This window comes from Emys orbicularis, chromosome 1 (genome assembly GCF_028017835.1).
Source record: "Emys orbicularis isolate rEmyOrb1 chromosome 1, rEmyOrb1.hap1, whole genome shotgun sequence".
NCBI lineage: Eukaryota > Metazoa > Chordata > Testudines > Emydidae > Emys > Emys orbicularis.
Window position 1 is genome coordinate 201,905,312 of NC_088683.1, and position 25,366 is coordinate 201,930,677.

Sequence of the window (25,366 nt, forward strand, 5' to 3'; positions counted from 1 at the left end):
TGGCCCTCACCAGTCAAAACCATTGTCTCCAGAAATCTTTGTTAATACCTAAATAAATAATTAAGACAGGCTACTCCTTGTAGTCAGTGGAGTTACAACAAGATGAATTTGACCCATTGTTTTCTAGTTTTGAACCTTAAATACTAATGACAGGGCTAAATCTGTGGCGTTCTGAGCTGATTTCAGTTAATACAGAACATAACCATTTGAGTACATTCTGTGATGTTTGTTTTTCTTTATAGTGCTTGTGCTTCACTGATGGTGTCACTGTTGCTCCCATGCCACTAGTCCAGGCCCACAAACAGTTAATGGATGGAGACCAGGGCCCAAATACTGCAGGGATGGGAGCTTATTGCCCAGTACCACAGGTGTAGTGATTTTTTTATTTTATTTTCCAAATTTACTCATGAAATGTAGTTAAGCATTGATGAATTTGTTAATAAGGGCCCAGTTCTGTTGCCATTGTGTAGGCAAAACTCCCTGTGAAGTCAGTGCTTTGTTTGCATAGGGATATGGAGCCCCAGTCCTATTATTCATTCTTGGACCTCAGGTCTGAGTTCTGGGAAATGGTCTCCCTTGTGGCTTTTCTGTTAATTTTAGGAATGGTGTGCCTCCCAAGCTGTTAGCAACTTTGGAAATGAGCATACACTTAAAAAAGTGGACCTGTGTAATTCCCGACATATCTGGATGCTTTCTGTATCTTAAACATGACCTTAGTTAATGATTTCAGAATTGTTATATTTTTTGGTAGCAAAGAATGTTTGTGACCAGCTGCTTAACGCAGTTAACATTAACCTGGAGAAGGAACACAAGCAAGAACAGGTTAAAGAATATTTAGATAAGTTAGATGTATTCAAATCAACAGGGCCCGATGACCGAGGGTGTTTAAGGAGCTAGCTGAAGCATTAACATTGATCTTCGAGAACCTGTGGAGGATGGGTGAGGTCCCAGAAGATTACAGAAGGGCAAACATCTTTTAAAAAGGGGGGGGAAAAAGAGGACGTGGAGAATTATAGACCAGTCAGCCGAACTTTGATACCTGGGAAGATACTGAAAGAAACTATCAAACACATTTTTAAGCACCTAGAAGATAGTAGTATGATAAGTAATAACTAACAAGGATTTGTAAAGAATAGATAGTGCCAAATTAACTGAATCTCCTTCTTTGACAAGGTTATTAGCCTAATGGATGCAGGGGAAGGAGGGGAAGAAGTAGATGTATATACTGTATCCTGATTTTAGTAAGACTTTTGACATAGTTCCAAATGACATTCTCATAAACTACTAGGGAAATGTAGGCTAGATGAAATTACTATAAGGTGGGTGCACAAGGGTTGAAAGACCGTACTCAGAGAGTAGTTATCATTGGTTTGCTGTCAAACTGGGGGGACATATCGAGTAGGGTGCTGCAGGAGTTTGTTCTGGGTCCAGTACTATGTTTATAAAATTTGTGGATGACCCCAAGCTGGGTGGGGTTCTGTAAGCATTTTGGAGGCCAGGGTTAGAATTCAAAATGACCTTGACAAACTGGAGAATTGGTCTGAAATCCATAATTCAGTAAAGACAAGTGCAAAGTGCTACACTTAGGAAGGAAAAATCAAATGCATAACTGCAAAATGGGGAATAACTGGCTAGTTAGATGGTAGTTCTACTGAAAAGGACCTGGAGGTTATTGTTGATTCATATTCAATTTGTGATCTATTAATAACATTCTTGGGTGTATTAACAGGAGTGTTGTAGGTAAGACAAGGGAGGTAATTGGCCTGCCTGGAATTCTGTGTACAGTTCTGGGCATAGGCGCCAACGATGCTTAGCACTCACTGGCAGCCAACCTCCCTCCTACTCCCCCCCCAGCGTCTCCTGCCGCCGGTGGCCCTACCGATCAACTCTTCCCCCTCCCTCCCAGTGCTTCCTGCCTGCTGTGATCAGCTGTTCCGTGGTGTGCAGGAGGCACTGGGGGGGCAGGAGGAGAAGCGGGGATGGGACATGCTTAGGGGAGGGGGCAGGAACAGGTGGGGTGGAGGCGGGCCGGGGGTGGAGCCTGGGAGGAAGGGGTGGAGTGGGGGTGGGGCCTGGAGCAGAGGTAGGAACTTGGGGAAAGGGGTGGGGTGGGGGCAGGGTCTGGGGTTGAGTGGGGGTTGAGCACCCCCGGGGAAAGGAAGAAGCTGGTACTTGTGGTTCTGGGGCTACACTTCAGGAAAGATGTGGACAAATTGGAGAGAGTTCAGAGGAGAGCAACAACAATAATAAAAGGTGAACAAAACCTGACCTATAAGGAAAGTTTTAAAAAAACTGGGCATATTTAGTCTTGAGAAAAGAAGACTAAGGGGGGACCTGATAAGTCTTAAAATATGTTAAGGGCTTTTATAAAGAGGACTGTGATCAGTTGTTTTTCATGTCCACTAAAGGCAGGACAAGAAGCAATGGGCTTAATCTGTAGCAAGGGAGACTTAAGATAGATATTAGGAAAAACTTTCTACTATAAGGGTAGTTAAGTACTGGAATAGGTTACTGAGGGAGGTTGTGGAATCCCTATCATTGGAGGTTTTTAAGTATAGGTTAGACCAGGGGTTCTCAAACTGTGGGTCGGGACCCCAAAGTGGGTCTTGACCCTGTTTTAATGGGGTCACCAGGGCTGGTTTAGACTTGCTGGGGCCTAGGGCTAAAGCCAAAGTCCGAGCCCCACCACCTTGGACCAAAGCCCAAGCCCATGGCGGTGGGGCTCAGGTTACAGGCCCCCTGGCAGGAGCTGTAACCTCTAGGCTTCAGCTTTGCCCCTCACACCCCACCAGGGGCGGCAGGGCTTGGGTGGGTTCAGGCTTCAGTTCCCCCTCCTGGGGTCATGTAGTAATTTTTGTTGTCAGAAGGGGGTTGCGGTACAATGAAGTTTGAGAACCCCTGGGTTAGACAAAAACCTGTCAGGGATAGTCTAGGTATACTTGAACCTGCCTCAATTCAAAGCGCTGGACTCAATGACTGCTTAAGATCCTGCAGAAATAACAAAATATGTTGGGTGAAAATAGGCATATAGCAAGAGAATGTTATGGTTTTCAGGAGAAAAAGACAGTGTTGAAAAGAAATGTTGTGTGATAGATCTTTAACCAGAGAAAGAGCTTTTTAATAAATAACATCTTGGTGCTATCTTAATACATTTTCACTGTAATTTAAATTCAGGCACTTCTTCTGAAAACATGACAACTTAACTGGTACAAAATAAATGGGTTATGTTCAGTGCTTTTTAAGAGACTCAGATGAATTAATAATAAGAGGAAACATAGCACAAAAGGCTTACGCGCTCAATTTGGAATTGCTCATCAGATTCCTGAAGCTCTTCTAGAGAAAATTAAAGACTCTATCCTGCAACACATTGTTGATGGTATGAGACAAGAGGGAACAACATATGTAGGTAAGTGCTCACCTGAATGGCAGAGTAAGGACGTGCCAAGTAATTCTATTGAATAACATTTGAACTCCAAATTATCTCCATCAAAGAAGAATGCACTAGTTTCCCATGCTATTTTAAATCTCCCCAGCATTGTATATCTCTCTTCTTTTGAGAGAAACACTTTCATTTCTACTCTGGATGACATTTCAGGAGTTTTATGGTGCTTGCTTTTTTTCTTATAGTTGGAGAAGTGGAGGGACTATGAATTTCTGAGCCATAAAGCAGAAATACCAACTGGATTGTGAGGAACTTGTTAGGTGCATTGAACAGTAGGGAAGCCTGCATTGATTTGATCAGTCACTTTCCTCAAAGGGAGAGAACTGAACTATAGTAGTCAAAAGATATTCAAGTTTTTCTTTTTTACAAAACTAAAATTTCTTGTTGAACCCTGTGTATTGTACCAGATGGAGACGGATGATCTTTAACTCTGCATGTTTGTTTTATTAAATTAAGCTCTACAGTTCACACCTACATTCAGTAATGAAAGTTTTCTTCGGTACTGTAAAGAAATTAATTTGAAAAAAGGGATGATGCTATATGAAAGCACTGTCAGCCATCTCTTCATGCCAGTGGGTGCACTTGCCATCAAAAGCATCAGGATCATGTATGTAGGAAAGTGGAGCCCAATCCTGCAAAGTGCTAAGTGTCTCCTATTTACTAAATCAATAGGTGATGAAAATGCTCAGTACCATGTTGGAGGCACTTGCAAGGTTGACTTTTTCATCCATATCATTCTCTAAATCTGTATCCAGGAACCTAGCAATGAAGGATTCATTTCAGATCACCATATGTTTGTATGTATTGTTGCAGGTTTTACTGATCATGATTTTAGTTACTGTTTTGGTTAAATAATTTTAGATTTTGTTTGTTAATGAAAATTCTTGGCAGTGGATTTTTGGTTGGGACTTTTGTCTTGTAATACTGAATAAAAAATACAGAAACTACTATGCATTGCAATGTGCCATGGAGACTTCACTTAACTATGCATAGGCTTGGAACAATTAGATTTTTATCAGTAAATGATGGTAAACATCAGTGTTGCTGTACACACAAACTGATGAGAAAATATTTTCATAGGGTATAATTGAAATTAACATATAGGCAAAGTAAGTAAAATGCTGCTTGAGAACCCATTAGAGTTTGATTTAAGGACATTCACTTTGTATATATTGATGTGAGGTTGACAACTTGTGTTTTAACAGTTATAAAGCTTTAACTTTTTGAATCTCAGCATCTTCTGTCATTAAATAATTATCTGATCCCACCCACAATTTCTCACAACTTTGAAAATGCAAATAGATTAAAGTTTATTTTTAAGCTTTTTTACCTTCTTTGTTGAAATTATAAAAAATAAAATTGAATTCTGCTGAGCCTAGCTATACAGTGCAACATAAATAAACAAAAGTCTCCCCTGTACAGGAGGCAGGGCTGGCTCCAGCTTTTTTGCCGCCCCAAGCGGCGAAGAAGAAAAAAAAAAAGAAAAAGAAAAAAAAAAGAAAAGATAAAGCCGTGATCGGTGGCACTTCGGCGGCACCTCTACCGCGCCGCTTCATTCTTTGGCAGCAATTCGGCGGCCGGTCCTTCCCTCCGAGAGGGACCAAGGGACTTGCCGCTGAAGACCCGGACTTGCCGCCCCTTTCCATTGGCCGCCCCAAGCACCTGCTTCCTGCGCTGGTGCCTGGAGCCGGCCCTGACAGGAGGCATTCTTTGGGAGCTATTTGTGCATTTTTCAAGGCCCCTTTATACCTTCAGAGTGTCTGCAATTAATGGGCTTTGTCAGAGGGCAGAATCTGCCGCTGTGTGTTTAGACTCTAGAGACACTCAAATGTTTCTGAACCAGCTCTGTCCTTCTCTAGTATCTTCAGTAATCTATGACAGAATATATTTGTTATAGCACTGTTATGCAGTTTGCTGGATTTTTATGGGATTTTAAAAGGATTGCCATAGGATTCAAACACTTTGCAGAACCCAGGTGCAGATTCCCTACAGTTTACATAAGTTTATCGCATGTTTACTGCTTTTAAAGAAAGTGAACAAACTGTTTTGAACTAGCTTGTATAGTTCTGCTTTCTGTTCAGGTGTGCTGCAAACGGGATTAGTGCGTACTAAAGATGACGTGAAAATTATAAACTTTAACTGCCACTTTGGTGACCCGCAGTGCCAGGTGAGTGAGAGATGTTGGAAACCTAAATATGCTCCATTTTCCATACCAGAATCTAATAACTTGCTACTAATATAATTTACATAATTTAACAGGATGTATATCATATCTACCACAAATATGGAAATCTACAAAAGAGCAACTTAGAGACTGTAGCAGTAACTATTAGAAATTTGCTTGTTAGCATTTATTTTCTGTGAAATGTTCATTGACTTAGGGGTAGGTCTACACTTACCGGGTAGTTCGGCGGCGAGCGATCGAACTTCTGGGTTCGACTTATCGCGTCTTGTCTGGACGCGATAAGTCGAACCAGGAAGTGCTCGCCGTCGACTGCGGTACTCCAGCTAGACGAGAGGAGTACCGCGGAGTTGACGGGGGAGCCTGCCTGCCGCGTGTGGACCGAGATAAGTTCGAACTAAGGTACTTTGAACTTCAGCTACGTTATTCACATAGCTGAAGTTGCGTACCTTAGTTCGAATTAGGGGGTTAGTGTAGACCTGGCCTTAGTTTGCGATTGAAGTTATTGCTCAAATTCTGGTTTTCTGAGTAGTAAAGGAGCCCAGACAAATTTGTGCTAAGTAGTATCATACATCTCTACCCCGATATAATGCGACCTGATATAACATGAATTCGGATCTAACGTGGTAAAGCAGCACTCCGGGGGGGCGGGGCTGCGCTCTCCGGCAGATCAAAGCAAGTTCGATATAATGCGGTTTCACCTATAACGCGGTAAGATTTTTTGGCTCCCGAGGACAGCGTTATATTGGGGTAGCGGTGTACTTGGTCTCTACAGGTGATAGTTGCTTTCTGCCTGTTGCTAATAATGATGGATGAAATTTTCTTAGTGATAGTAAATTTGCCAAAAAGTTTGTGTTTGGTATACTGAAACTATCTGAATTCATGTTGAATTCAGTGAATAGTTTCAGCTGAAAAAACCCTGAAAATAAAATTCTTGGAAATATCAAAATGGTTCGGTTAGAAAATGTCAAAATGAGCTGTTTAGACAATGTAGTTTTGAAACAAATGTCAAAACAAAATGTTTCGATACGGACAGTTTTTGTTTTAAAACTAGCCAATTTTTTTTTGTTTTCAGACTTTTTTTGTCCAGCGACCAAACAGAAAAATCAATTATTTGCTCAGCTCTAGTGTCTGGGAATAATTGCTGTAAATTAATGTTCACTGCTTTTTTTTTTTCCAAATCTGCAAATGTAGCAAAATATTTCCTGTTCTCCAACACATTTTTTTGCTCACTCATGTGGGCTTCATGTGAGTTTTTTTTAATTTTTGAAGAAAAGCTTAATAAAAAACATTTAACTAAATTGTTTAGCATACTTTTTCAGGTAATTCTTCCACTGCTTAAAAATGACTTTTATGAAGTGATTCAAGCAACAATTGATGGCAAACTCTGCAGCTGCATGCCAGCTTGGTCAGAAAACCGTACTGCTGTGTCTGTGGTTATGGCAAGTGAAGGGTACCCAGGAGACTATGTCAAAGGCATGGAGGTAACAGGTAACTTCTTTTTTTTTTTTTTTTTTTTTAATTCCAGACCAGGACTACTGCAAGGGGCCCAGTGAGTTTGATTTAGTAGAGAGCCATATTGTTACTGGTCCTGAGGAGGTGCATGGAAGAAAGGAACCTTCCTTCATCACTCCTTGCACCCGTGCATGGGGGACAGTCATCGTCATGGAAATGTAGGTTTACACACCTGTCCAAAGTACCACAGGGGCTTGCAGTTTCAAACAGCACTCTCTAAGGACCAGACTGTGGCTTGGAGTTGGGATGAGAAGAGGACTCTAGTGCAGTGGTTTTCAAACTGTGGGTCGCGACCCTGTACTGGGTCATGGAATGTAAGGCTCTGGGTCGTGGCGACTCTGGTCAGCACCGCCAACCGAGCAGGCCATTAAAAGTCTTGTCGGCGGTGCTGCCTAGCTAAGGCAGGCTAGTCTCTACCTGTTCTGACACTGTGCTGTGCCCCGGAAGCAGCCAGCAGCAGGTCCGGCTCCTAAGTGGGGGGGCCATGGGGCTCCGTGCATTGCATTGCCCCCGTCCCGAGCACTGGCTCCACACTCCCATTGGCTAGTTCCCGGCCAATCGGAGCTGGGGGGGATGGTGCCTGTGGGCAAGAGCCATGCAGAGCCGCTTGTGTACCTCCGCCTAGGAGCTGGACCTGCTGCTGGCTGCTTCTGGGGCACAACACGGTCCACGGTGCCCAGACAGGCGGGAAGCCTGCCTCTGCACCCCGGCTGCACCACTGACTGGGAGCCACTGGAGGTAAGCCCGCACCCCAACCCCGTGCCCCAATTCCCTGCCCAAGACCTGAGCCCCCTGTGACATTATTGATATAATCTGGGACCATATAGATCATTGTTGCAACCAAGGTCCTGTAGTGGCACGCAAATCTTGTATAAAGGGGGTCAAATGAGGTGTCTAAGACAAGGTTATGGTTTACTGGTTATGATTAGGCTGTCTATATGTGTGTATCAATTTTGTAGTTGAAGTTATGAATATTGGCTCTATACTGTCTGTATTTCAAATTTATGCTATGCTGCTGGGTGACATCCCAGACAAACTGGTGTTAGCCCTGCCTAGCCTGCTTGATGGCCCATTAAGGACCATCAGCTATACAATGGACCCATTGAGAGAAGGCAAATATGCCTTGAGACTCAGCAAAGTATGCAGGGACTGGCCCAGGTGACTGCAGACTCCATCTTGCTGTAATTTTCCACAGTAAGAACAAAGAGGTGTTCTTACACCTGGAAAAGACTATATAAGGCTGATTCCTCATCTCCATCTGGTCTTCAATCCGGCTTCATATCTCTGGAGGAACTTTGCTACAACTGAAGCTTTGAACAAAGGACTGAGGACCCATCCCAGCGGGGGATGTATTCCAGAGACTTGATTTGAACCTGCAGTTTGTTCTATCGCTGCTGCAAGCCTGAACCAAGAACTTTGCCATTACTGTATGTAATCGATTCCATTTAACCAATTCTAACTCTCATCTCTATCTTTTTCCTTTTATGAATAAACCTTTAGATTTTAGATTCTAAAGGATTGGCAACAGCGTGATTTGTGGGTAAGATCTGATTTGTATATTGACCTGGGTCTGGGGCTTGGTCCTTTGGGATCAGGAGAACCTTTTTCTTTTACTGGGGTCTTGGTTTTCATAACCATTTGTCCCCAGAACGAGTGGTACTGGTGGTGATACTGGGAAACTGGAGTGCCTAAGGAGATTGCTTGTGAGACTTGCGGTTAGCCAGTGGGGTGAGACCGAAGTCCTCTTAGTCTGGCTGGTTTGGTTTGCCTTAGAGGTGGAAAAACCCCAGCCTTGGGCTGTAACTGCCCTGTTTGAGCAATTTGTCCTGAGTTGGCACTCTCAGTTGGGTTCCGCCAGAACCGCATCGTCACAGTGGCGTAGTCGTGCTTGGATCCACAGAACCAGGTCAATTAAGCTTTGGGTCAGAACCCCACGCTATCCAAATTTGAATTTTGGGATTGAGAGTTTGGTTGGTTAAAGAACAGTTGCAATGGCTGAGCAAAGAGCATATGAGGGCCTTGACAAAAAAGCCCTGAAAGATTTGTGTTCAGAAAAGGGGATAAGCTTTAGAAAGAAAGCTACAAATCAAGAACTGAGAGATCTGTTAATGGCCAGTGATCAGGAGGCAGGAGATGCCACAGAAGCTGCAGAAGCAATTGGAATGCAAAAGGCAGCAAGTAAACTGCAACTTGAGCATGAACAAAGACTGGCAGAAATTCGATTGCAGGAACTAGAAACTGAGGCAAAAGTGCAAAGATTTCAGCTCCAAGTCCAAAAAGCAAGGGACGAAAAGCAGACATTGTATCCTCTTGAAAGTCCAGTTTATAACAGTGTTGGTATATTGCATAGCTCTGAGCAGTTGTCTGGGTGTAACCAAATGTACCCCAACACTGCCACCTTTTATGTAAATTCTGTTACTGTGTGTTCAGTAGAGGGTGGCTCCATAACTTGTGCCAATGCTCTAGATGGGAGTGGTAGTGAAAAATTCACAGAGAATGTAAAAGTCAATGGTAAAAGCTGTTTAGGGCAAATTATGGCTTCTAACATCACTCTTGTTAAAGCAGATCTTGTCAAAGAGGAAGATTATTTACCAAATCAGAGTGTGAATGTTGTAGTCCTCTATGAGTTTACTGTAAGTGTGCCTTTAGCCAGAATCCACCTTGAATGGAATGGTACTCAGCATGAGGTTATAGCTGGCGTAAGGAAGTTATTGCCTAAAGATCTTTTGATTGGGGAAAATGTTAAAGCTTTATTCAGTCCAGGTAGTCAGTCACAGGACAGGAATGATCTTAAACCTCTGTCTATTGTGGGCAATGATTTGCCTGGGGAGGGTTGCTCCAACGGTTTGTCTGAGAAGAGCTATTTGTCTGTAAATGAAGTTTCTGAATGTCGGTCTAGTGTCTCAGCAGTGAATCTGGAGTTAAATCAAGAGCAGCAAAATCTTACTGGGCAGGAAAATGTTTCTCTGGAGCAGATTAAAGTGGATGGTCAGGTGGAAGCCCTAACTGAGGAAGGAAAGGGTGGATTTTTGATGGGTGATGCATTGGTGGCTAGTACAGCTTGTAAAAGTGAACCTGAACAGGGTAACTGTGATTTGCTGGCAGTGGCTCAGTGTAGTAAGAAGAGCAGTTTATCTGTTGGGAGTGGCAAGGTGCCTGGTAAGGAAGCTGCCCCACTCTCCCAGTCTTTGTCTGTAATCAGCCCTGTGTGCTGGGACAAAGGAGAGGAAGGCAGGAAAAGTTTGGAGGAGCCAAGGCAGCCTTGTGAGCTGATGGCTTTGTCTAGTCAGCAGTTTGGGAAGGCAGGGATAGTGGAAGATGAATGTCCCTATACCTTACCTGTTTCCTGTGTGGAGAATACTGATAGTGAAGGAAATGTGCCTGTGTCTGTCAGGGGTATTGACTTGCCTATGGAGGAAGCTACCTCAGTCTCCAAGCAGTTGTCTGTGAACAGCCCTGTGTGCTGGGACAAGGGAAATGAAATCCCGAGCTGTGTGTCTGGTACCAAAGGTGTCTCCAGCTCTTTGTCTGTGGAGCAGACAGAAGGTGCCTTTCAGCCTGTGAGGGTTGAGAATAGTGCAGTTGTCTCAGAGTTGGTTCTGGATTCAACTAAAGCCCAGGAAGGGAATGGTCCTAAGTCTGTATCTGCTGGGGAGAATGGCACTGTAACTAGGTTGCATCCAGTTAGTGTCTTAGCAAAATCCCAGAGACCGGACAATTCTGGTGCTTATATTTTGCCTATTGCTAGTGTGTGGTTGGTAAAGGGTGTAGCAACTCTGTCTGATCAGGGTAATATCCTAGCCAGGGCACAAGGAGAGCATGAAGGTGATTTGGTTGTGTTACCTACTGATGGTGTGGAAACTTGTAGCAAGAAGGAAAGGATTCCTGAACTTGTGTGTGGCAAAGGGAAGGGAACTGTTTCTAACCTTTTATCTAGGAAGTCTATGGGTTTGCCTGAAAGGGGATTGTGTAGAAATCTGCCTGATGGGCCAAAGGTGATCCTGGGTGTAAGTAAGACCCAGAAAAAGTCTGTTGTTGCTCAGGGAAGTGTTCCTTTAGAGCAAGCCCTAGGTGAAGAGGGTAAGGGCAAAATTTCTGTGAGGGGTGATTTGCTGCTTAGAAAAGCTCCTGGGGAAAGGAATCCTCATGGTAATCTGTGCAAGCAGTTCCCTGCAACTGAAGGGTGTGAGAGTGATTTAATCAAGGAAGTTTCAGTTCCTAACAGCCAGAAATTTTCTGTTGTGAATGGATCCACTGACTTTCCTTTTGAAAGATCCAGTGTGGGTAGCTTTGAGAAGGTCTCAGATGGAGTAAGAGCTGTTAAGAAAGTTAAGCAGCCCTATAACCAAGTGGCTGTGTGTGGCCAGCTTGTTGGGAAGACAATGGTGTTGGGACAGGACTGTCTCCATGCTAATTCGTTAAGTGAGCAGTCTGTGCCTCAGGGTCTGAGGACAGATTTGGTTATTGGTGTTTCAAAGCAGAACAGTCTTATGGCCGAATGCTTGAGGATGCAGGGGAGAACAAGCAAACTCTCACCCTCAGACTCTTTGGATTTGTGTGGTATCTCTTTAAGACAGAGTCCAGCCTTGGAAATGATAGCAGTTAAGGATATGAAAACTGGTGGACTGGCTCCTGTCTGTGGTAATGCAAATTACTTGTCTGGCTGGGAGAGGAAGGACTTGCTAATAGCTGTTAGCACAGAGAGCCCACCCCATCAGCCAGTGAATTCTGTTAAGCAAGAGAAATCAGGGTTTCATCCTGCAGGACAAGGAGGAAAGAGAAAACTGAATTTTGCAAAGGAAAGCCACAGGTTAACCCTAAAATGCCCAAATTCCAATGGTATTGAGCCAAAGCTGTGGCATGACAACCATAATTGTAGACGGACACTTGCAATGGATTTGTTGTTAAAGCTAATGGTGATTTTGTAACTAATGTGTTGCTATTACCAAGAACTGTAAGAATGTACAATGTTCCTAATCTGTTGGAAAATCCCTTGAACATGTTAAAAGGAATACATGAGAACACACGTTATGTTAAAAGGCCTTGTTATACTGATGTTTCACAGTTAATGCCTGTAAACAGTATTGGAACTTTTCACAGGAGAAAAGACATTCCAGACCTAATGTGCTGTATGAAAAGGGAAACTGAGGCACACTACCATATTGCTTTCACGGCTAAATGCCAAGATTCCTGTACTATGAACATCATTAATATCTACATTGATTTAATGTTAATTGGGTTCCAAACATTTGCCAGAGCTTGTATGGATAAAGTAGCTGTTTTCTTTAGCTCTTGGCAAGATCACATGAGACATACAGGAACCATGCTGCAAGAGCAGATCCAATCCACTATTGTTCTAACCAAGTTTTACCTTGAGTTTGTAAAGAGGTTCAATCATGTTGTTAAACATAATTTTGATAAACCATTTCTGTTATACTCTGATATGGCTTCTAACCCCAATACTAGCTGTAGTGAGACAAACCCAAGGATGGGGAGCTCTTGGGATGCAGTCAGTGATGTTTGTGTCATCCCTTCCTGCATCAATTTTGCGTTGGGGGTGTGACATTATTGATATAATCTGGGACCATATAGATCATTGTTGCAACCAAGGTCCTGTAGTGGCACGCAAATCTTGTATAAAGGGGGTCAAATGAGGTGTCTAAGACAAGGTTATGGTTTACTGGTTATGATTAGGCTGTCTATATGTGTGTATCAATTTTGTAGTTGAAGTTATGAATATTGGCTCTATACTGTCTGTATTTCAAATTTATGCTATGCTGCTGGGTGACATCCCAGACAAACTGGTGTTAGCCCTGCCTAGCCTGCTTGATGGCCCATTAAGGACCATCAGCTATACAATGGACCCATTGAGAGAAGGCAAATATGCCTTGAGACTCAGCAAAGTATGCAGGGACTGGCCCAGGTGACTGCAGACTCCATCTTGCTGTAATTTTCCACAGTAAGAACAAAGAGGTGTTCTTACACCTGGAAAAGACTATATAAGGCTGATTCCTCATCTCCATCTGGTCTTCAATCCGGCTTCATATCTCTGGAGGAACTTTGCTACAACTGAAGCTTTGAACAAAGGACTGAGGACCCATCCCAGCGGGGGATGTATTCCAGAGACTTGATTTGAACCTGCAGTTTGTTCTATCGCTGCTGCAAGCCTGAACCAAGAACTTTGCCATTACTGTATGTAATCGATTCCATTTAACCAATTCTAACTCTCATCTCTATCTTTTTCCTTTTATGAATAAACCTTTAGATTTTAGATTCTAAAGGATTGGCAACAGCGTGATTTGTGGGTAAGATCTGATTTGTATATTGACCTGGGTCTGGGGCTTGGTCCTTTGGGATCAGGAGAACCTTTTTCTTTTACTGGGGTCTTGGTTTTCATAACCATTTGTCCCCAGAACGAGTGGTACTGGTGGTGATACTGGGAAACTGGAGTGCCTAAGGAGATTGCTTGTGAGACTTGCGGTTAGCCAGTGGGGTGAGACCGAAGTCCTCTTAGTCTGGCTGGTTTGGTTTGCCTTAGAGGTGGAAAAACCCCAGCCTTGGGCTGTAACTGCCCTGTTTGAGCAATTTGTCCTGAGTTGGCACTCTCAGTTGGGTTCCGCCAGAACCGCATCGTCACAGTGGCGTAGTCGTGCTTGGATCCACAGAACCAGGTCAATTAAGCTTTGGGTCAGAACCCCACGCTATCCAAATTTGAATTTTGGGATTGAGAGTTTGGTTGGTTAAAGAACAGTTGCAATGGCTGAGCAAAGAGCATATGAGGGCCTTGACAAAAAAGCCCTGAAAGATTTGTGTTCAGAAAAGGGGATAAGCTTTAGAAAGAAAGCTACAAATCAAGAACTGAGAGATCTGTTAATGGCCAGTGATCAGGAGGCAGGAGATGCCACAGAAGCTGCAGAAGCAATTGGAATGCAAAAGGCAGCAAGTAAACTGCAACTTGAGCATGAACAAAGACTGGCAGAAATTCGATTGCAGGAACTAGAAACTGAGGCAAAAGTGCAAAGATTTCAGCTCCAAGTCCAAAAAGCAAGGGACGAAAAGCAGACATTGTATCCTCTTGAAAGTCCAGTTTATAACAGTGTTGGTATATTGCATAGCTCTGAGCAGTTGTCTGGGTGTAACCAAATGTACCCCAACACTGCCACCTTTTATGTAAATTCTGTTACTGTGTGTTCAGTAGAGGGTGGCTCCATAACTTGTGCCAATGCTCTAGATGGGAGTGGTAGTGAAAAATTCACAGAGAATGTAAAAGTCAATGGTAAAAGCTGTTTAGGGCAAATTATGGCTTCTAACATCACTCTTGTTAAAGCAGATCTTGTCAAAGAGGAAGATTATTTACCAAATCAGAGTGTGAATGTTGTAGTCCTCTATGAGTTTACTGTAAGTGTGCCTTTAGCCAGAATCCACCTTGAATGGAATGGTACTCAGCATGAGGTTATAGCTGGCGTAAGGAAGTTATTGCCTAAAGATCTTTTGATTGGGGAAAATGTTAAAGCTTTATTCAGTCCAGGTAGTCAGTCACAGGACAGGAATGATCTTAAACCTCTGTCTATTGTGGGCAATGATTTGCCTGGGGAGGGTTGCTCCAACGGTTTGTCTGAGAAGAGCTATTTGTCTGTAAATGAAGTTTCTGAATGTCGGTCTAGTGTCTCAGCAGTGAATCTGGAGTTAAATCAAGAGCAGCAAAATCTTACTGGGCAGGAAAATGTTTCTCTGGAGCAGATTAAAGTGGATGGTCAGGTGGAAGCCCTAACTGAGGAAGGAAAGGGTGGATTTTTGATGGGTGATGCATTGGTGGCTAGTACAGCTTGTAAAAGTGAACCTGAACAGGGTAACTGTGATTTGCTGGCAGTGGCTCAGTGTAGTAAGAAGAGCAGTTTATCTGTTGGGAGTGGCAAGGTGCCTGGTAAGGAAGCTGCCCCACTCTCCCAGTCTTTGTCTGTAATCAGCCCTGTGTGCTGGGACAAAGGAGAGGAAGGCAGGAAAAGTTTGGAGGAGCCAAGGCAGCCTTGTGAGCTGATGGCTTTGTCTAGTCAGCAGTTTGGGAAGGCAGGGATAGTGGAAGATGAATGTCCCTATACCTTACCTGTTTCCTGTGTGGAGAATACTGATAGTGAAGGAAATGTGCCTGTGTCTGTCAGGGGTATTGACTTGCCTATGGAGGAAGCTACCTCAGTCTCCAAGCAGTTGTCTGTGAACCAGCCCTGTGTGCTGGGACAAGGGAAATGAAATCCCGAGCTGTGTGTCTGGTACCAAAGGTGTCTCCAGCTCTTTGTCTGTGGAGCAGACAGAAGGTGCCTTTCAGCCTGTGAGGGTTGAGAATAGTGCAGTTGTCTCAGAGTTGGTTCTGGATTCAACTAAAGCCCAGGAAGGGAATGGTCCTAAGTCTGTATCTGCTGGGGAGAATGGCACTGTAACTAGGTTGCATCCAGTTAGTGTCTTAGCAAAATCCCAGAGACCGGACAATTCTGGTGCTTATATTTTGCCTATTGCTAGTGTGTGGTTGGTAAAGGGTGTAGCAACTCTGTCTGATCAGGGTAATATCCTAGCCAGGGCACAAGGAGAGCATGAAGGTGATTTGGTTGTGTTACCTACTGATGGTGTGGAAACTTGTAGCAAGAAGGAAAGGATTCCTGAACTTGTGTGTGGCAAAGGGAAGGGAACTGTTTCTAACCTTTTATCTAGGAAGTCTATGGGTTTGCCTGAAAGGGGATTGTGTAGAAATCTGCCTGATGGGCCAAAGGTGATCCTGGGTGTAAGTAAGACCCAGAAAAAGTCTGTTGTTGCTCAGGGAAGTGTTCCTTTAGAGCAAGCCCTAGGTGAAGAGGGTAAGGGCAAAATTTCTGTGAGGGGTGATTTGCTGCTTAGAAAAGCTCCTGGGGAAAGGAATCCTCATGGTAATCTGTGCAAGCAGTTCCCTGCAACTGAAGGGTGTGAGAGTGATTTAATCAAGGAAGTTTCAGTTCCTAACAGCCAGAAATTTTCTGTTGTGAATGGATCCACTGACTTTCCTTTTGAAAGATCCAGTGTGGGTAGCTTTGAGAAGGTCTCAGATGGAGTAAGAGCTGTTAAGAAAGTTAAGCAGCCCTATAACCAAGTGGCTGTGTGTGGCCAGCTTGTTGGGAAGACAATGGTGTTGGGACAGGACTGTCTCCATGCTAATTCGTTAAGTGAGCAGTCTGTGCCTCAGGGTCTGAGGACAGATTTGGTTATTGGTGTTTCAAAGCAGAACAGTCTTATGGCCGAATGCTTGAGGATGCAGGGGAGAACAAGCAAACTCTCACCCTCAGACTCTTTGGATTTGTGTGGTATCTCTTTAAGACAGAGTCCAGCCTTGGAAATGATAGCAGTTAAGGATATGAAAACTGGTGGACTGGCTCCTGTCTGTGGTAATGCAAATTACTTGTCTGGCTGGGAGAGGAAGGACTTGCTAATAGCTGTTAGCACAGAGAGCCCACCCCATCAGCCAGTGAATTCTGTTAAGCAAGAGAAATCAGGGTTTCATCCTGCAGGACAAGGAGGAAAGAGAAAACTGAATTTTGCAAAGGAAAGCCACAGGTTAACCCTAAAATGCCCAAATTCCAATGGTATTGAGCCAAAGCTGTGGCATGACAACCATAATTGTAGACGGACACTTGCAATGGATTTGTTGTTAAAGCTAATGGTGATTTTGTAACTAATGTGTTGCTATTACCAAGAACTGTAAGAATGTACAATGTTCCTAATCTGTTGGAAAATCCCTTGAACATGTTAAAAGGAATACATGAGAACACACGTTATGTTAAAAGGCCTTGTTATACTGATGTTTCACAGTTAATGCCTGTAAACAGTATTGGAACTTTTCACAGGAGAAAAGACATTCCAGACCTAATGTGCTGTATGAAAAGGGAAACTGAGGCACACTACCATATTGCTTTCACGGCTAAATGCCAAGATTCCTGTACTATGAACATCATTAATATCTACATTGATTTAATGTTAATTGGGTTCCAAACATTTGCCAGAGCTTGTATGGATAAAGTAGCTGTTTTCTTTAGCTCTTGGCAAGATCACATGAGACATACAGGAACCATGCTGCAAGAGCAGATCCAATCCACTATTGTTCTAACCAAGTTTTACCTTGAGTTTGTAAAGAGGTTCAATCATGTTGTTAAACATAATTTTGATAAACCATTTCTGTTATACTCTGATATGGCTTCTAACCCCAATACTAGCTGTAGTGAGACAAACCCAAGGATGGGGAGCTCTTGGGATGCAGTCAGTGATGTTTGTGTCATCCCTTCCTGCATCAATTTTGCGTTGGGGGTGTGACATTATTGATATAATCTGGGACCATATAGATCATTGTTGCAACCAAGGTCCTGTAGTGGCACGCAAATCTTGTATAAAGGGGGTCAAATGAGGTGTCTAAGACAAGGTTATGGTTTACTGGTTATGATTAGGCTGTCTATATGTGTGTATCAATTTTGTAGTTGAAGTTATGAATATTGGCTCTATACTGTCTGTATTTCAAATTTATGCTATGCTGCTGGGTGACATCCCAGACAAACTGGTGTTAGCCCTGCCTAGCCTGCTTGATGGCCCATTAAGGACCATCAGCTATACAATGGACCCATTGAGAGAAGGCAAATATGCCTTGAGACTCAGCAAAGTATGCAGGGACTGGCCCAGGTGACTGCAGACTCCATCTTGCTGTAATTTTCCACAGTAAGAACAAAGAGGTGTTCTTACACCTGGAAAAGACTATATAAGGCTGATTCCTCATCTCCATCTGGTCTTCAATCCGGCTTCATATCTCTGGAGGAACTTTGCTACAACTGAAGCTTTGAACAAAGGACTGAGGACCCATCCCAGCGGGGGATGTATTCCAGAGACTTGATTTGAACCTGCAGTTTGTTCTATCGCTGCTGCAAGCCTGAACCAAGAACTTTGCCATTACTGTATGTAATCGATTCCATTTAACCAATTCTAACTCTCATCTCTATCTTTTTCCTTTTATGAATAAACCTTTAGATTTTAGATTCTAAAGGATTGGCAACAGCGTGATTTGTGGGTAAGATCTGATTTGTATATTGACCTGGGTCTGGGGCTTGGTCCTTTGGGATCAGGAGAACCTTTTTCTTTTACTGGGGTCTTGGTTTTCATAACCATTTGTCCCCAGAACGAGTGGTACTGGTGGTGATACTGGGAAACTGGAGTGCCTAAGGAGATTGCTTGTGAGACTTGCGGTTAGCCAGTGGGGTGAGACCGAAGTCCTCTTAGTCTGGCTGGTTTGGTTTGCCTTAGAGGTGGAAAAACCCCAGCCTTGGGCTGTAACTGCCCTGTTTGAGCAATTTGTCCTGAGTTGGCACTCTCAGTTGGGTTCCGCCAGAACCGCATCGTCACAGTGGCGTAGTCGTGCTTGGATCCACAGAACCAGGTCAATTAAGCTTTGGGTCAGAACCCCACGCTATCCAAATTTGAATTTTGGGATTGAGAGTTTGGTTGGTTAAAGAACAGTTGCAATGGCTGAGCAAAGAGCATATGAGGGCCTTGACAAAAAAGCCCTGAAAGATTTGTGTTCAGAAAAGGGGATAAGCTTTAGAAAGAAAGCTACAAATCAAGAACTGAGAGATCTGTTAATGGCCAGTGATCAGGAGGCAGGAGATGCCACAGAAGCTGCAGAAGCAATTGGAATGCAAAAGGCAGCAAGTAAACTGCAACTTGAGCATGAACAAAGACTGGCAGAAATTCGATTGCAGGAACTAGAAACTGAGGCAAAAGTGCAAAGATTTCAGCTCCAAGTCCAAAAAGCAAGGGACGAAAAGCAGACATTGTATCCTCTTGAAAGTCCAGTTTATAACAGTGTTGGTATATTGCATAGCTCTGAGCAGTTGTCTGGGTGTAACCAAATGTACCCCAACACTGCCACCTTTTATGTAAATTCTGTTACTGTGTGTTCAGTAGAGGGTGGCTCCATAACTTGTGCCAATGCTCTAGATGGGAGTGGTAGTGAAAAATTCACAGAGAATGTAAAAGTCAATGGTAAAAGCTGTTTAGGGCAAATTATGGCTTCTAACATCACTCTTGTTAAAGCAGATCTTGTCAAAGAGGAAGATTATTTACCAAATCAGAGTGTGAATGTTGTAGTCCTCTATGAGTTTACTGTAAGTGTGCCTTTAGCCAGAATCCACCTTGAATGGAATGGTACTCAGCATGAGGTTATAGCTGGCGTAAGGAAGTTATTGCCTAAAGATCTTTTGATTGGGGAAAATGTTAAAGCTTTATTCAGTCCAGGTAGTCAGTCACAGGACAGGAATGATCTTAAACCTCTGTCTATTGTGGGCAATGATTTGCCTGGGGAGGGTTGCTCCAACGGTTTGTCTGAGAAGAGCTATTTGTCTGTAAATGAAGTTTCTGAATGTCGGTCTAGTGTCTCAGCAGTGAATCTGGAGTTAAATCAAGAGCAGCAAAATCTTACTGGGCAGGAAAATGTTTCTCTGGAGCAGATTAAAGTGGATGGTCAGGTGGAAGCCCTAACTGAGGAAGGAAAGGGTGGATTTTTGATGGGTGATGCATTGGTGGCTAGTACAGCTTGTAAAAGTGAACCTGAACAGGGTAACTGTGATTTGCTGGCAGTGGCTCAGTGTAGTAAGAAGAGCAGTTTATCTGTTGGGAGTGGCAAGGTGCCTGGTAAGGAAGCTGCCCCACTCTCCCAGTCTTTGTCTGTAATCAGCCCTGTGTGCTGGGACAAAGGAGAGGAAGGCAGGAAAAGTTTGGAGGAGCCAAGGCAGCCTTGTGAGCTGATGGCTTTGTCTAGTCAGCAGTTTGGGAAGGCAGGGATAGTGGAAGATGAATGTCCCTATACCTTACCTGTTTCCTGTGTGGAGAATACTGATAGTGAAGGAAATGTGCCTGTGTCTGTCAGGGGTATTGACTTGCCTATGGAGGAAGCTACCTCAGTCTCCAAGCAGTTGTCTGTGAACAGCCCTGTGTGCTGGGACAAGGGAAATGAAATCCCGAGCTGTGTGTCTGGTACCAAAGGTGTCTCCAGCTCTTTGTCTGTGGAGCAGACAGAAGGTGCCTTTCAGCCTGTGAGGGTTGAGAATAGTGCAGTTGTCTCAGAGTTGGTTCTGGATTCAACTAAAGCCCAGGAAGGGAATGGTCCTAAGTCTGTATCTGCTGGGGAGAATGGCACTGTAACTAGGTTGCATCCAGTTAGTGTCTTAGCAAAATCCCAGAGACCGGACAATTCTGGTGCTTATATTTTGCCTATTGCTAGTGTGTGGTTGGTAAAGGGTGTAGCAACTCTGTCTGATCAGGGTAATATCCTAGCCAGGGCACAAGGAGAGCATGAAGGTGATTTGGTTGTGTTACCTACTGATGGTGTGGAAACTTGTAGCAAGAAGGAAAGGATTCCTGAACTTGTGTGTGGCAAAGGGAAGGGAACTGTTTCTAACCTTTTATCTAGGAAGTCTATGGGTTTGCCTGAAAGGGGATTGTGTAGAAATCTGCCTGATGGGCCAAAGGTGATCCTGGGTGTAAGTAAGACCCAGAAAAAGTCTGTTGTTGCTCAGGGAAGTGTTCCTTTAGAGCAAGCCCTAGGTGAAGAGGGTAAGGGCAAAATTTCTGTGAGGGGTGATTTGCTGCTTAGAAAAGCTCCTGGGGAAAGGAATCCTCATGGTAATCTGTGCAAGCAGTTCCCTGCAACTGAAGGGTGTGAGAGTGATTTAATCAAGGAAGTTTCAGTTCCTAACAGCCAGAAATTTTCTGTTGTGAATGGATCCACTGACTTTCCTTTTGAAAGATCCAGTGTGGGTAGCTTTGAGAAGGTCTCAGATGGAGTAAGAGCTGTTAAGAAAGTTAAGCAGCCCTATAACCAAGTGGCTGTGTGTGGCCAGCTTGTTGGGAAGACAATGGTGTTGGGACAGGACTGTCTCCATGCTAATTCGTTAAGTGAGCAGTCTGTGCCTCAGGGTCTGAGGACAGATTTGGTTATTGGTGTTTCAAAGCAGAACAGTCTTATGGCCGAATGCTTGAGGATGCAGGGGAGAACAAGCAAACTCTCACCCTCAGACTCTTTGGATTTGTGTGGTATCTCTTTAAGACAGAGTCCAGCCTTGGAAATGATAGCAGTTAAGGATATGAAAACTGGTGGACTGGCTCCTGTCTGTGGTAATGCAAATTACTTGTCTGGCTGGGAGAGGAAGGACTTGCTAATAGCTGTTAGCACAGAGAGCCCACCCCATCAGCCAGTGAATTCTGTTAAGCAAGAGAAATCAGGGTTTCATCCTGCAGGACAAGGAGGAAAGAGAAAACTGAATTTTGCAAAGGAAAGCCACAGGTTAACCCTAAAATGCCCAAATTCCAATGGTATTGAGCCAAAGCTGTGGCATGACAACCATAATTGTAGACGGACACTTGCAATGGATTTGTTGTTAAAGCTAATGGTGATTTTGTAACTAATGTGTTGCTATTACCAAGAACTGTAAGAATGTACAATGTTCCTAATCTGTTGGAAAATCCCTTGAACATGTTAAAAGGAATACATGAGAACACACGTTATGTTAAAAGGCCTTGTTATACTGATGTTTCACAGTTAATGCCTGTAAACAGTATTGGAACTTTTCACAGGAGAAAAGACATTCCAGACCTAATGTGCTGTATGAAAAGGGAAACTGAGGCACACTACCATATTGCTTTCACGGCTAAATGCCAAGATTCCTGTACTATGAACATCATTAATATCTACATTGATTTAATGTTAATTGGGTTCCAAACATTTGCCAGAGCTTGTATGGATAAAGTAGCTGTTTTCTTTAGCTCTTGGCAAGATCACATGAGACATACAGGAACCATGCTGCAAGAGCAGATCCAATCCACTATTGTTCTAACCAAGTTTTACCTTGAGTTTGTAAAGAGGTTCAATCATGTTGTTAAACATAATTTTGATAAACCATTTCTGTTATACTCTGATATGGCTTCTAACCCCAATACTAGCTGTAGTGAGACAAACCCAAGGATGGGGAGCTCTTGGGATGCAGTCAGTGATGTTTGTGTCATCCCTTCCTGCATCAATTTTGCGTTGGGGGTGTGACATTATTGATATAATCTGGGACCATATAGATCATTGTTGCAACCAAGGTCCTGTAGTGGCACGCAAATCTTGTATAAAGGGGGTCAAATGAGGTGTCTAAGACAAGGTTATGGTTTACTGGTTATGATTAGGCTGTCTATATGTGTGTATCAATTTTGTAGTTGAAGTTATGAATATTGGCTCTATACTGTCTGTATTTCAAATTTATGCTATGCTGCTGGGTGACATCCCAGACAAACTGGTGTTAGCCCTGCCTAGCCTGCTTGATGGCCCATTAAGGACCATCAGCTATACAATGGACCCATTGAGAGAAGGCAAATATGCCTTGAGACTCAGCAAAGTATGCAGGGACTGGCCCAGGTGACTGCAGACTCCATCTTGCTGTAATTTTCCACAGTAAGAACAAAGAGGTGTTCTTACACCTGGAAAAGACTATATAAGGCTGATTCCTCATCTCCATCTGGTCTTCAATCCGGCTTCATATCTCTGGAGGAACTTTGCTACAACTGAAGCTTTGAACAAAGGACTGAGGACCCATCCCAGCGGGGGATGTATTCCAGAGACTTGATTTGAACCTGCAGTTTGTTCTATCGCTGCTGCAAGCCTGAACCAAGAACTTTGCCATTACTGTATGTAATCGATTCCATTTAACCAATTCTAACTCTCATCTCTATCTTTTTCCTTTTATGAATAAACCTTTAGATTTTAGATTCTAAAGGATTGGCAACAGCGTGATTTGTGGGTAAGATCTGATTTGTATATTGACCTGGGTCTGGGGCTTGGTCCTTTGGGATCAGGAGAACCTTTTTCTTTTACTGGGGTCTTGGTTTTCATAACCATTTGTCCCCAGAACGAGTGGTACTGGTGGTGATACTGGGAAACTGGAGTGCCTAAGGAGATTGCTTGTGAGACTTGCGGTTAGCCAGTGGGGTGAGACCGAAGTCCTCTTAGTCTGGCTGGTTTGGTTTGCCTTAGAGGTGGAAAAACCCCAGCCTTGGGCTGTAACTGCCCTGTTTGAGCAATTTGTCCTGAGTTGGCACTCTCAGTTGGGTTCCGCCAGAACCGCATCGTCACACCCCCTCAAACCCGGAGCCCTTTCCTGTACCCCAAACCCCTCATCCCCAGCCCAGAGCCCTGCACCCCCAGCCCAGAGCCCTGCACCCCAACCTCTGTCCCAGCCCAGAGCCCCCTCTCACGCCCGAACCCCTAATTCCTGGCCCCACCCCATAGCCCTCACCCCTGCACCCCAACCCTCTGCCCTAACCCTGAGCCCCTCCCACACCCCAAACCCCTCATCCCCAGCTCTGTTGAGTCATAGGCATCAACAATTTTCTTCAACTGGGTCGCCAGACAAAAAGTTTGAAAAACACTGCTCTAGAGCGTGAGGAATTCCTGGTGGAATTCTGGCTGACCCATTCGGAATTCCTCCAGAGACTTTGTGGGGAGCACAAACTGGAGTCTCACCTTCTCATGTGTGCTCTTGTACTAGCTCAGCTTTGCTGGCTCGTAGGTAAGGTGAGCCAGTTGTCTCAGCCGGACGACGCCTGCTAAAATTGGAACACCATCACCTTGGCCTGTGTAATACTGAAAATTATTAACCTTTTTAACAGGAGCAGAGTGCACTTCCCCTACACCAGGGGTTCTCAACCAGGGGTACATGAACCCCTGGGGGTACTCAGAGGTCTTCCAGAGAGTACATCAACTCATCTAGATATTTGCCTAGTTTTACAACAGGCTACATAAAAAGCGCTAGCAAAGTCAATACAAACTAAAATTTCATACAGACAATGACTTGTTTATACTGCTCTATTATACGATACACTGAAATGTAAGTACAATATTTATATTCCAATTGATGTATTTTATAATTATATGGTAAAAATGAGAAAGTAAGCAATTTTTCAGGAACAGTGGGCTGTGACACTTTTGTATTTTTAGGTCTGATTTTGTAAGCAAGTAGTTTTTAAGTGAGGTGAAACTTGGGGGTACGCAAGACAAATCAGACTCTTGAAAGGGGTACAGTAGTCTGGAAAGGTTGAGAGCCACTTCCCTACACCATATCTGGTTTGCAAGTCCTTCCTGTGCACCAGCTAGCAAGCCTGAGCTCTTCCCATGCAACCAGTGTCTTTATTTTGCTTATCCCTGTGGTGCTCTGGAGAAGTGTATATTTCAGTTACAGGAACCCTAAATCTACACATGAGTAATGACAAAAAACAGTAAACGCAAAGAAATCCCTGGTTAAGTTCGACACTTTATTTGTAATCCATTGCTTAGTGTGTATACATGTAACCCCCTGCAACACCTAAACTCTTCAGGACAGAAGGAAATGAGAATCTTTGCATATCACAACTAGAATGTGATTGCCCTGTGTGTTTTTCTGTTGCTTACACTGTATGTAGAACGTGAAAAGCATATGCCAGAATAAAATGTTATCTCTTAAAAAACCTTAGGCACAAGAGTTAATTTGAAATGAGAGTCATGAAGCACAGTAGTGGCGTAGTCAGCTTCTCAGTGCAGGGGGAGCAACCATAAAAAAGGCGCCCCCCCCCCCTTGGCTCCTCGTCTGGCCACGCCCCTCCTTGGCTCCTCCTCTGGCCGCTCCGCGCCCCCCCCTTGGCTCCTCCGGCCACGCTGTGCCCCCCCTCGGAGGGGCTCGGTGGAGGGGGGGGGGCGGGCGCGGGGGAAGGGGTGGCGGGCGGGCGCTGCTCGCTTCTCCCGGGGGCTGGGGGGAGCAGAGCAGTGGGGCGGGCAGCAGCTGGCGGGCAGATCCCCTCTCCCCGGCAGCTTCCTGGTTCCCTAGTCCGGGCAGTCCAGCATTTTTTTCAAAAGCGGAGCCTGCCGGGCCGCCGCTGGGCTCCTGCAGGCAAGGGGGGGCAGCACGGCCGGACTCCGGAGGAGCCATTTGGGGGGGCGGCGGGCGCGGCCGGAGGAGCGAAGCGGCCGGGCTCCTCAGCCATCGCGCCCCACGCTCAGCGCGGCCGCCTCCTGCGGCGGCTCAGGGCTCGGCGGCCGAGCGCTCCGCAGCTGGCGGGCAGATCGCCTCTCCCCAGCAGCTTCCTGCTTCCCTCGGCCCGGAAGCAGGAAGCTGCCGGGGAGAGGGGATCTGCCCGCCAGCTGCGGAGCGCTCGGCCGC

General features: G+C 44.4%; 1 protein-coding gene across 1 annotated transcript in view; it reads left to right on the top strand.

The window, feature by feature from the left end:
* The window catches only part of LOC135884948 (trifunctional purine biosynthetic protein adenosine-3-like), a 55,222-nt gene that overhangs the window by 7,768 nt on the left and 22,088 nt on the right, over positions 1–25,366 (top strand). Inside the window, exons 6-9 of the mRNA XM_065412545.1 lie at positions 243–368; positions 3,319–3,406; positions 5,524–5,609; positions 6,947–7,115. Coding sequence (XP_065268617.1) covers positions 243–368; positions 3,319–3,406; positions 5,524–5,609; positions 6,947–7,115 — 469 coding nt within the window. The remainder of the gene's footprint in view (positions 1–242; positions 369–3,318; positions 3,407–5,523; positions 5,610–6,946; positions 7,116–25,366) is intronic.